Source organism: Durio zibethinus, chromosome 21 (genome assembly GCF_047325235.1).
Source record: "Durio zibethinus cultivar Kanyao isolate XHJ-2024 chromosome 21, ASM4732523v1, whole genome shotgun sequence".
Lineage (NCBI taxonomy): Eukaryota > Viridiplantae > Streptophyta > Magnoliopsida > Malvales > Malvaceae > Durio > Durio zibethinus.
The window spans coordinates 4,684,940-4,696,637 of NC_143182.1; the positions used below are offsets into that span (position 1 = coordinate 4,684,940).

The window sequence follows — 11,698 nt, forward strand, 5'->3', positions numbered from 1 at the left end:
ACTAAGGTTGAAATTGAACAGGTCCATCCTCATCCGCAATCCAACAAAAGCCTACACAGTTGAAACTTGAAACCAGACCATGACCTGAAAAAAGTAAAAAACAGAAACTACACCATGACAATTGTATCCTCCTGTTTGGTGAAGGATCCCGACCACCTGGAATCTTCCTTTACCATCAACCTTTTATTTATATTTCTGAAATATCTTAAATCAGTTCAAAAGCTTCAAAGACCTAATGGTTGATTGAAAAAAACGAACCTCCATCACCACAAATAGGCTTGTACTTACGGGAGATTTTTGTTTACAGCATTCACAATATTCAAAAAAGAAAGTCCCCAGCGGATCTGCCCATCATGTTAAATGCTTAAGACACATAGACTTTAAATGACTCTTGCTAAAGGCATACTCCATGAATTAATCGATAAGCAAGACATGTCGAGGAGTCCATTATCGACATTGAAGAATCACATGCATGTGCAGAAGCAAGGCGCACATGAAAGAAAAAGACAATCTTATACAATTTCCATTACGGAATCAAATTCAAAGTGAAAATGGAAACTAAAGTTCTAAATAGTTTCCAATACCTAAATAATCCAAAACTCCAAACCAAAACTCTCAACATAGCTTATCAAAACAAAATTACCACTTTGCTATCATCAAAAGTGTTGGCATAATGCAGTCCATGGCTCTATGCTACAAATGCGAATAGGAAGAAAGGGAACACCTTTCCATCTACTACTAACAAAAACAAAGTTATAAAACCTTTTTCACCTTTTTTTTCTTCTTAAGTAACCAAAGCATTGGATAAACTAAAATCTCAAACAATAAGTTCCCCTTCTAGGCTTGTTCCACCAAACCCTAAAATACACCTTTATCACACTCTATAACAACATTTTAGTTAAAGACCCTGTTCATGCATCCAAATCAACAGGTAATCACAAAGAAATTGACAATAAAAAGCAACCATTGCATTGGAAACTAACTTTTCACATAACAATAAAAATCCAAAAGTACCCAAAACCGAAAACACCAAAATCCCCGTTCAACAGACTGCACACAAACCTAGTTTTTATATTACCTAACAGGAACAGAAACAAAGAAAAACAGGAGAAAGATAAGATTAACGAACGACTCCGAACACAAATTGACTCCAACAAAGGACCGACATTTGCCCAACAAGGAAGAAGAGTATATCCATCAACACTCGAACATATCAGCCAATGCCATAATTGGCTGTATCGGACAGGTGAGCTGCCACGGCTCCATCTGAGGATCCGGAATCTCCGGGATATCAACAGCATACCCGCTGACTTCTTCCACGATGTGCAGCACCGAGTTCAGGTACCGCAATCTCTCAGTCAACTCCATTGCTTGGGCTCTTAACACGTTGTTGGCAGATTCCATCTGGATGTAGTGTTGGGTGGTGACGTTGATCCTTTCAGAGAGCTGGCTATTCTCTTTCTGCAATGTGCTCTCTTCGTTAACCAAGTCTTCGAGCTGCTTCTGCTTCTTCATACGTGACCGCCTTGCGGACTCACGGTTTGAAAACATTCTCTTCCTTTTCCTCTCGTCGATGCTTGCATATCGCGGATCGGAATCGGAGGAGCTCGCTGGCCTTCGCACAGAAGCCATCTTAGGGGATTTTTTTTTATTCAGGAATATAATATATATATATTAACAAATTGAATGAAAATTAGGGATCAGGGATTTTCAATAGTCAGAGAATTAAACTAGGGGTTAGATCTGGTTAAGGAGTTAATGAACAAAGAGGGGGCTAATTCGTGAGAAAACGTAGAACCAGTAAAGGAAGACGACCGAGAACGAGTGCAGAATACGGATTCGACGCATGAGAATGGCGTAGCTCATAGAGAATCTAAGATCATTAGAATGGTTTTACAAGTACCTGACTTCCTATCCGCAGATCCGACATGAGCAAAACAGTCGAAAAGTAACAAAGAAGAACCCTAAAAAACCCTAGATCTTAACCAGATCTACCCATAAAAGAAGGAAATACAAAGAGCGATGATTCGAAGAAGAAAGAAAGAGAAAGAAGAAAATTAAGAATACTTAGCTGGTTGAAGAAAAAGAAACGCGAAGAGAAACAGAGAGTACACGAAACGCGAACGACCAAAAGCGAAACCAAAGAAGGTTACGGCAGTAGGAAAAGTGGGGTTTTATAGGCAAAGGAGGAAGGGTTCCATTGGTTGTTTGGTTAGGATATCGGCTAAAATAATAATCGAGTTGAGGGGTATTTAAGGTTTTTCACTGGTTAACTTTGGAAATAAGAAGTGGAGTCGGTGTCACTGCTGGCGTGCAGAGTGACGCCAGCTATACATTCAAAGCATTCCTTGCAGTCTTTTTTGGACAATACCAAACGGATTCTTTTCTTTTTCCATTTTCGCCTCTATCTAATATAGAGAAAAAAACCACAAATTATTTTTCTTTGAGTTTATTCTTTGTTGTTTCATTAAAAAAAAAGGTCGTGGATTTGCATTATATTTGATTAAAAGGAAGACAAAAAATTGAAAAAAAAAGTGTGATTCACTTATTGAAAAGTAACTCTTTACCCTAAGAGTTTTATATTTAATATATTATTAATATATAAATTTTATATACTATTAATAAATTAAATAATATCATTTTATTTATAAATAAATATTAATTTTTTAAAATAAATATATAAAATTTAAATTTATTTATTAAATAAATAATATTATTTGATTTATTTTATTAATGAAATAATATCTAATTTATTGACAATATATAAAATATATACACTAATAATATATCAACTATAAATCCTTACATTATTTAATGATATTTTGTTACAAGGATTTTATTAAATGATCATAGGTTACTAAATGCATTAAAAAATAAATTATTGATAATTTTAATTTTTAATGTATTTCGTTTAAAATATTACAAATAATCAAGTTAAAAGATATCAACTATTTATTATTAGAATCATTAATGAATCTATTAAAATCAAATATTCAATGTAATAAATTATTTATATTTTTTAATAATTTGATTATTTGGATTTAATTAAAAAAAATATTGAAGTAAAGCGCAATCCACAATTTAATTAAAAAATATATTTAGAATCAATTGTAATCATTTGTAATTTTTAATAATTTTTTGTATTATTCACACCATTTACATAAAATTTTATGTAATTTTTCATATACACCATAATATAAATAACGTGACGTTTTTCATTTTTATAAATATAAATCATGAATCATGTATTTTTTATTTTTTTATTACTTTTACTTATATAATAGTTTTATTAAAAATTTAAGTGTATTGTTGCTAGGTAAAGCCATTGAGGCGCTAACAAAAATTTCCAAATTAATAAGAGCTTAAACGGCAGCAGGTACTCCAGATTTTTTTTTTCTTAAATTTTGGTGAGGTGGATGGCAGTTGTCACATTATCCGCATTCTTATGATAAGATCTTTATTCCTTTGTAGGCAAGACACCTGTCAGTCTTTGGTGCGTAAGAATAAAAATTGACAGCATAGCTTTTTAATTTTTACTCAAGATACTTTTTTATTGTTGTTATAATCCTTTGAATTAAAGTAAAATATTTTTTAAAGGCTATCTCTAGGATTTTTTTAATAAATTTATTATATTAAATTAAATAATATTTTCACTAAAAACTAATATTAAACTAATTATCAATTATTGTATCAATTTTATCTTTCATACCATACAAAAAAAAAAAAAACTTTTCATCTTCATTTTTTTTTCCTCATTGGTTTCCTTTTTATCTATTTTTTTTCCATAGCAAACCTAACGTTACAAGCCAACATTAGATACATTGTGTTGAAAGTAGCCAACCCATAATTATTAAAAGAGTTGTCAATGATGTATTAATTTAGTAGTAAAGAAAAGGTCTTAAAATCTTAAGATTTTAAATTTTAATTTTATTGTGTGAATTTAATCATTTAATTAAATTATAATTAATTATATAAATATAATATTTAATTATGAGTTTGATTATAATCCTTTTTATTTATCATGAAAAAAAAATCAAATATTATAAATTTGAAGGGATATGTAACCGAATTAAGGAGAATTAATAAAAAAAAAAATGTAAAAATTGAATATCCATCTTGGTCCTTCCATAATTTGGGAATGTTTTGGTCCTCTTCGACAAATAGCCGTTTTCGGGTTGTAAAGAAAAGAGCACCGAAAACGTCAAAAAGCAATCCACGCTGGTTTCTCGTTCACTGCCAAACTCCATCGTTCGATTCAGTCTCTCCCTCCTCCTCTTTCTGTAGTTTGTTTCCCTTGCCTGCAAAAATTTAACCCGCTCCTCACCAAATCCCGATCTAAAACAAAACCTATCTCTTTCTAATTCGCAGAGGAACAAACCAATTGTAGAAAGAGCAGAAAATGGGGACAGACGATGTTCCTTTGGACGACAAGGCGAAGAGAATGAGAGATCTACTATCGAGCTTCTACTCTCCAGATCCGTCTTCGACTCCTAACGCTCCTTCAAAGTACGGCATCTTAGATGCCATCAACACCTCCTCTTTCGATCCCGATCAGTACATGAACCTCCTTGTACGCTTCTCCTAATTCTTTTGATCTAAATCATCGATTAATATTTGACTGAATTCTAAGCTAGATTTATAGAAATCAACTCTTCTGAATGAAATTCGTTGTTTGGATTAGATTAATGATTTATTGTTGTGTTAGGTTGGATTTGTAATCAAAATTGAAAGGTTTGATCCTTTAAAGCATGGATTGGATTGAAATGTGTAGGTACAAAAGTCGAATTTGGAAGCGCTTCTTCAGAGGCACGTTGAAATGGCGGCCGAAATCAAGAATCTCGATACTGACTTGCAAATGCTGGTCTACGAGAACTACAACAAGTTTATCAGTGCCACGGATGCAATTAAACGGTAACTTCTTTCAATTCTTAGAATCGTTAGTTAACAATTGCCACTGCAAGTATACTTTTAATGTGGGAAGAATGGATAGGGTTTGTCAACAGTATATCTTTCCGTAGAAATTCTATTATTCCTTTTGTTTCAGCAAGATTTTTGATGTTGTAGTAACTGTTGTTTGTTTAACCAATTAATACTAATTGGATCTTTGAAGTTCTTAGATAGGCGCTGTTTAAGAACCCTAATGTGTTAGTACTGAAGCTTCGCTTTTAACAGGATGAAAAGTAATATTATAGGCATGGAAGCAAATATGCAACAGCTTCTTGACAAGGTGTGTTGGAATATTTTTCATGTCGCTCTTGTTGAAGTTTTGAAAAATGTATTAAGAACAAATGAGGAAAGGTGATTACAGCAAAGCAGATTTTTTCTTCATTTATAACTGCAGATAATGTCAGTGCAATCTAGAAGTGATGGGGTCAACACTTCTCTTTTTGAGAAGAGAGAACACATTGAGAAGTTGCACCGGACACGTAATCTTCTGCGTAAAGTTCAGGTATTAAAGAACTATCAAATGTTCGTGGTGAATTGTGAGTAATGTGATGGCAGCCCTAGGATTGAATTGAAAGCATGTTAACCTGATGTAACAATTATGAGTATAATGTAATATTTATCAAATAATGTATCGTAAAGCCTGTGGCAAATTTATGGTTTTTAGATGTTACAGCTCAGAATTAGAAGTTATTGGAAATTTTTCTGATAGGATAAGTATTATATTACTTCCTGTTTATATATGCATTGGTAAGTTATTTAAAAGTTGTCTTTTGTGGAAAAGAACAGTTCATTTATGATCTGCCTGCTAGACTCGGAAGGTGCATCAAGTCAGAAGCATACGCTGATGCAGTCAAGTTCTACACTGGAGCAATGCCAATTTTTAAGGTCATCGTTGCTTACCTTGTCCATTCTCTTCTATTTTCTATTGTAATTCTGTTGTTAGGACATAATTTTGATTTTATGCCAAAATTTTCTATTCAAAAGATTTAACACACTCCATTCTTTTCCTTACCAGGTATATGGAGATTCGTCATTCCAGGACTGTAAACGAGCATCGGAAGAAGCGGTTGCGATAATAGTAAAAAACTTGCAGGTATCTTCTTGTCTTATGTGCATATGGTATTTTTTGCAGATAAAAGAAAATTGCAATGTTTTATGAAAATTTCCTTCTCAGGGAAAGCTATTCTCAGATTCTGAATCCATTCAAGCTAGAGCTGAAGCTGTAGTGCTTTTGAAGCAGTTGGATTTTCCGGTTTGAACTGCAACTTTCAGATTGGATCATCTAGCTGGTTGTGTGAAAGTTACAGTAGAGCTTAAATGCTACATTACCATGCATGCCATTTACTCCGCATGAAAATGCATTGGCAGAAAGATAAAAATAATCTGACCATCTCTCTCTCTCTCTCTCTCTCTCTCTCATGTCTTCTTAAAATATTCGAAACGTCTGATTGCTGACAGCCTTCAAAATGTGAATCATATATATTAAACTTATATTAATATTATTCTCTAAAAGAGTTTTTGATGTCACTTGTTACATATCTGTTTGACGTGTATGCATGTGTATGACACAGATTATCTGTAATTGGGCAGGTGGATAGCTTACAGGCAAAACTACTTGAAAAGTTAGAGCAATCTCTTGGGGACCTTCAGCTTAAAACAGATGAAATTGAGAATGTTTCGTTGGAGTCTAACAATACTTCTAAACTGGGAAAGGTTTCTGACTCCATTCCTACTACAGCTCATGAGGTAACTGAGCATGAAGTAGCATTTTTTGTAATTTCCTATATATGATTTGTCGGATGGGAACTGGGTTGGATAAAGGAATTGAAAAAAGGATGGAAGAAAAATGTTTTTGTGCAAAGAAAATGGTTGGCTATCTGAACTAAGTTAATTTTTGATAATGCGAGTTCTTTTGTGAAACTCCTGTCTTGCTTTGGGGGAAGTCATGCCATCTAGTTTGCAAGATTCATTGTCTTCAATGCTAAAGATGATGCATAATGCTGCGGGATGCATGAAATATTTTACTATTGCATTGCAATTCTAGCTGTCTATGAAGGTAAATATTAAATGGATTTCTTCACTATCCAACATATGCTTGGTATTACATATGTAGGCCAGTAACCAAACATTTTTTACAATTTCTTTGTAATTGAATTCTTGTCGATTTGTGTTTTATATCTTCATTAATGACCAGATAATGTCTTTTCCCAAATTTATCTCCTATTAGTTTAGAATACAGGACTCTTTTTTTGTGTTTATGGTTCTTTAATTGTGGTTAAATCAGTCATCCCTATCAGTCCCTAAAAAGAAAAGGAAGCTGGGGGAAGTGGGGAAGGGATGAAAAGTGCCATCTAGATAGACTAATGAAGAACCTGTTGTTTTCAATTATCTAAAATTAGGCTTCTGTCCGTGAATTTGCGGAGGCTATCCGTGCTTATCGAGTAATATTTCCTGACTCAGAAAGGCAACTGATTACACTTGCAGAAGACTTGGTCATCAAGTGAGCAGCTTCATTAGAACTCCCATTGTTTTAGACGTTCTAACTCTATCACTTCTCAGAATACAAAGCATGCAAAGCTTTTACTCACATGCTTACTTTTGTTTAGGCACTTTGAAATGACTAAGCAGTATATAAAGAGACGGATTTCTTCTGCCAATCTCCTGGGTGTTCTTCGTAAGTAGTGTGCATTTGCTTTTTCTCACCTCTTCTCCTTCATGATTTTGGCAATGCTACTCCAAATATTTAAGTTAACTACTTAAAAAGTCTATCTTTATTTACCATTGCACATTCTAAAAGTGTCTGCATAAGTTAAATAATTTATTATTGTCCTTGACATTTGGAGATGTCTTTAGCATATTATACTTGATGGAGACAAGAGAGTGCTTGTTAGTGCTTGTTGATCATATGCCTCAACTAGAACTGAAGCTTCTTTCATGCCCATGAAAGATGGGCTCTTGATACCATTACTGTTTATTAATGATGGTGTGAATTCTAATTTATTTCTTTCTGAGTTTTGTTTTCATAAAATAACTTTACTTACAGCTTATACTTTTTTATAGTATTTGTTTCTTTTTATTTTGCAACTTAAATTTATTTAACCTTTTCTTGTAACTTGCCAAATCGATTGCAGGAACTATATGGGCAGATGTGCTTCTGATGGATGAAGTGTTATGTGAGGCTGTTCTACCTGATTTTTCTCTGGAGGTCTTTCTTGAATTTCATTTGAAACTGTTCTTTCTAATCTATATTGAATTATTTACTCCTCTAGTCTGAGTAGAAACATACTTAGTTTTCATATTGAGGGATGGAGCTTCATATAATGATATTCTCTGTGGTCTCAGGCTGCCAAAGATGCTGTTAAACTGTATGTTGCCAGAACATTTACCTATCTTCTGCAGGACATATCAGGTTCTTTTTATTATTGCTTTTTCCTGAAAAATTATTTTTACTCTTTTGGAGTTTCAAATCTCCCAAAAGATAACAGTGCATTTTAGATTTACTAACTATGGACAGGTTGTTGTTTTTACCTATTTCATGATAGAGGTCTAAAGATCTGATTAACCTATTATCCAAATTTGAAGAGTCCTGGTTCACTTGAATTCTAACTAAAATGTAAATAACCGAGGCCCAGCTTAAGCAAAATCATATTTATTATCTGCCACTCACAACTGTGGCTGTTCTAGAATTAATGTCCATAGCTGCATCATTAATACTTTCAAATGCATGTTCAGTTGGCAGTTGTTTATGAAAAATGACAGGTGCACTAAGTGTTAAACCATACCTAGGCATAGTTTCTACATAAACTTTTAAAGGTTTGAAATTTGAATAAACCTGATTTATTTATTTATTTATGTAGTTTTATCTAATGAAAATTACTTTAGAAGTTTGAGTTCATTCTGCTCAATTTGCAGATGCCCTCCTGAAAGTAAATGTTAAACCAAAAGAGGCAGCAGAGGAGCACCCCTTGCAGGTTGCTTTGGAGGCCAGCAAAAAAGCAGTGCTTCAGGGCAGCATGGATGTCTTACTGGTAACTCATGAGATGCTGAAGAGACTCATGTTTTATGCATGCAGAAACGACTCAAAGTTTGCATCCCTTACATGCTTCTTTATGTAAATAATGCAAGTCCAGCTTTTATGTTGCTCATCTGCATATTTCTCTCTTGTTTGATGCATATAAATGAATTTGTAGATGCTTGAAATACTTGGCCTAATGGCCTCAATTAGGAGGTGCTTTGCATTTTTCGGGGGGTTATGTGTGTTGCCATTTATTTTGTTGTTTACTTTCTGTTTTTGAACTTGTACCTTTTACATTTTCATTATTCTTTACATAAGAATTTTTTATGTATGTGCAGCCTACTTATTGAGCTTCTCTTTTAATCTATTTGCTTACTGTAGGATTTTCGCCAACTTCTTGATGATGACTTAGGGCTGCTAGTTAAACTGAGAGATTTCATAATTGATTGGGTCCAAGAAGGATTTCAGGACTTCTTCAGGGCTCTTGATGATCATTTTCTCTTGCTTTCTGGAAGAAAGAATTTATCGAGTCAAGATCACGGATTGACAGAAGGAGTACACGTTGAAAAAGTTCTTGCTGGTCTCGTCCTGGTGCTGGCTCAACTTTCTGTCTTCATTGAACAAACTGCCATCCCAAGAATTACTGAGGCAACCTTCTCTCTTCACCTAATAATTTTATGTTACCGGCTAACAGCCATTTCAAAATGTGAAATGGAATAATTCTAGTACTCTTCCTACTCTCTTGGGCTTCAGTCATATTTTCCTGTTTTATTGTCAGGAAATAGCTGCTTCCTTCTCTGGTGGAGGTGCTCGAGGCTATGAAAATGGGCCTGCTTTTGTTCCTGGGGAGATATGTCGAATATTTCGGTCAGCTGGTGAAAAGCTGTTGCATCATGTAGGAATTGATTCCTTTCTTCATTTTGACTTTACTGAAATTAGAACTTATGTTGAACCATGGGATGTGTTCTATCCCGTTTCAGTTGACCAGTTTGGAAAATTCATGAGAATGTTAATGTCATGCCAATTTGCCGCCTCAAGGGAGCACATGTTTAATTTTGATGATTTTATTTTCTGGCATTGCATGGACCATTTCAGATATCTTTTTATTTTAAGCAAGTCCAGTTACCTCATTGTTAATTATAAGTTCATTTTGTTCCATTTTGAAGTACATAAATATGAGAACTCAGAAGGTATCTACTCTGCTAAGAAAGAGGTTCACAACACCAAACTGGGTCAAGGTTAGTATGCTGTGCTATAATCCTCATTTTTGAAAGAAATTCCTATCATGGAAATAGTTCATCATTCAACTTTTCAACAATTTCTGATTTTTAATATTTGCAGCACAAGGAGCCGAGAGAAGTTCATATGTTTGTTGATTTATTTCTTCAAGAGGTTAGTGTCTCTTTGAACTTTTCTGATTGGACAAGAATATAATTTTTAACTCTTTTTCCTGCATAGTTCAATATGCCATATTCTGATTGTGCACAACTTCTAAGATGCAATGTTCTTAACCTCAAATTTCTTTGTACTAGTCGAAAGCAATAGGATGTGAGGTGAATCAGATTTTACCTCAAGGGCACTTGCGTAAGCATCGGCGGTCTGACAGCAATGGAAGCACCACCTCATCACGTAGCAACCCATTACGAGATGATAAAATGAGTAGGTCAAATACCCAGAGAGCCAGGAGCCAGCTCTTAGAAACACACCTAGCAAAATTGTTCAAGCAAAAAGTTGAAATTTTTACCAAAGTTGAACATACACAGGTATGAGCTATGAAGGCTTGTGCTAGTGGAAAAATATCCAGTGACTATTGAAGCAAAATGAACTGAATTTCCTTGCAATTGCAGGAGTCAGTAATAACGACTACAGTAAAACTTTGCCTTAAAAGCTTGCAAGAATTTGTCAGACTCCAGACCTTTAATCGAAGTGGTTTCCAGCAAATTCAGCTGGATATTCAGTTCTTAAGGACTCCTTTAAAGGAGTCTGTTGAAGATGAAGCGGCAATTGACTTTTTACTTGACGAGGTAATAGAAAAATTCCCTGATTATGTTTATTGCTCCTTTTTATTTAATTTTTGTTCCGCTTTAACCAAAATGAGAATGTGTGTGTTATATCTGATTGGTAGGTGATTGTTGCTGCTTCAGAGCGTTGTCTTGACCCGATTCCTCTGGAGCCTCCAATTTTGGACAGACTTATACAAGCCAAGTTAGTAAAATCGAAGGAACCTAATCCAATTACACCCTAGATTTTGAAAAGTGAAATTGGTATGATTGGCCCTGATTCTTTGTTTCTCGGACTGTAATTTCTTGAGCATCACATTCACTTTGATGTGATTTATTGATCGAAAGGTTCATACCCATTCCTGAAGAGTAATTCAAGCTCAATTTTTACTGCTCAGATCTCGGCATATATCGTATGTAATCAGATGATCTGATTCAACTGAGGGTTTCTGATTATATAAGTTATAAAAAGTCATTTCTAAATGAGTCACATCCAGTATAAGACCAACACTTAAACAGCTTCTTGTCTGTCACAATGACCGGAAACTATTACATGAAATGGTGAAAATGTTACAAAAATTCCGTTTATCTATCCATGTAAGTGTGCCTTGCAGCTCATGGTTATGTCATACATTAAAATCATCCCATCCACGTGAATGTTCTGGTTCTTTCAATTCCTTTTGTTTCTCTTTTCTGTCTTCCCTTATTAGAGACTACAGATTTATGGTGTGATAAT

General features: G+C 34.2%; 1 protein-coding gene and 1 pseudogene across 4 annotated transcripts; one reads left to right on the plus strand and one right to left on the minus strand.

Annotated features, from left to right (window-relative positions):
* Positions 1-946: 946 nt before the first annotated feature.
* Positions 947-2,221, minus strand: LOC111305007 (bZIP transcription factor 53 pseudogene; annotated as a pseudogene). The gene has a single exon (XR_016331214.1). The product of XR_016331214.1 is annotated as a bZIP transcription factor 53 pseudogene (transcript).
* Positions 2,222-4,187: 1,966 nt separating this feature from the next.
* On the plus strand, positions 4,188-11,554 carry LOC111305009 (Vps51/Vps67 family (components of vesicular transport) protein). 3 transcript variants are annotated; one of them, XM_089749842.1, is made up of 20 exons: positions 4,188-4,570; positions 4,772-4,911; positions 5,173-5,227; positions 5,317-5,449; positions 5,734-5,832; positions 5,963-6,040; positions 6,122-6,199; positions 6,538-6,693; positions 7,347-7,447; positions 7,554-7,621; positions 8,079-8,152; positions 8,290-8,356; positions 8,860-8,975; positions 9,344-9,610; positions 9,741-9,857; positions 10,129-10,200; positions 10,304-10,354; positions 10,495-10,725; positions 10,810-10,986; positions 11,088-11,554. In XM_089749842.1, exons 4-20 carry the CDS (start codon positions 5,345-5,347, stop codon positions 11,205-11,207), a joined length of 1,977 nt encoding a protein of 658 aa, XP_089605968.1. In that variant the 5' UTR covers positions 4,188-4,570; positions 4,772-4,911; positions 5,173-5,227; positions 5,317-5,344; the 3' UTR covers positions 11,208-11,554. The 3 variants fall into 3 exon arrangements, with proteins under 3 accessions (XP_089605968.1, XP_022757892.2, XP_022757894.2); XM_022902157.2 differs by having other exon boundaries at positions 5,342-5,449; XM_022902159.2 differs by lacking the exon at positions 6,122-6,199 and having other exon boundaries at positions 5,342-5,449.
* The last annotated feature ends 144 nt before the right edge of the window (positions 11,555-11,698 follow it).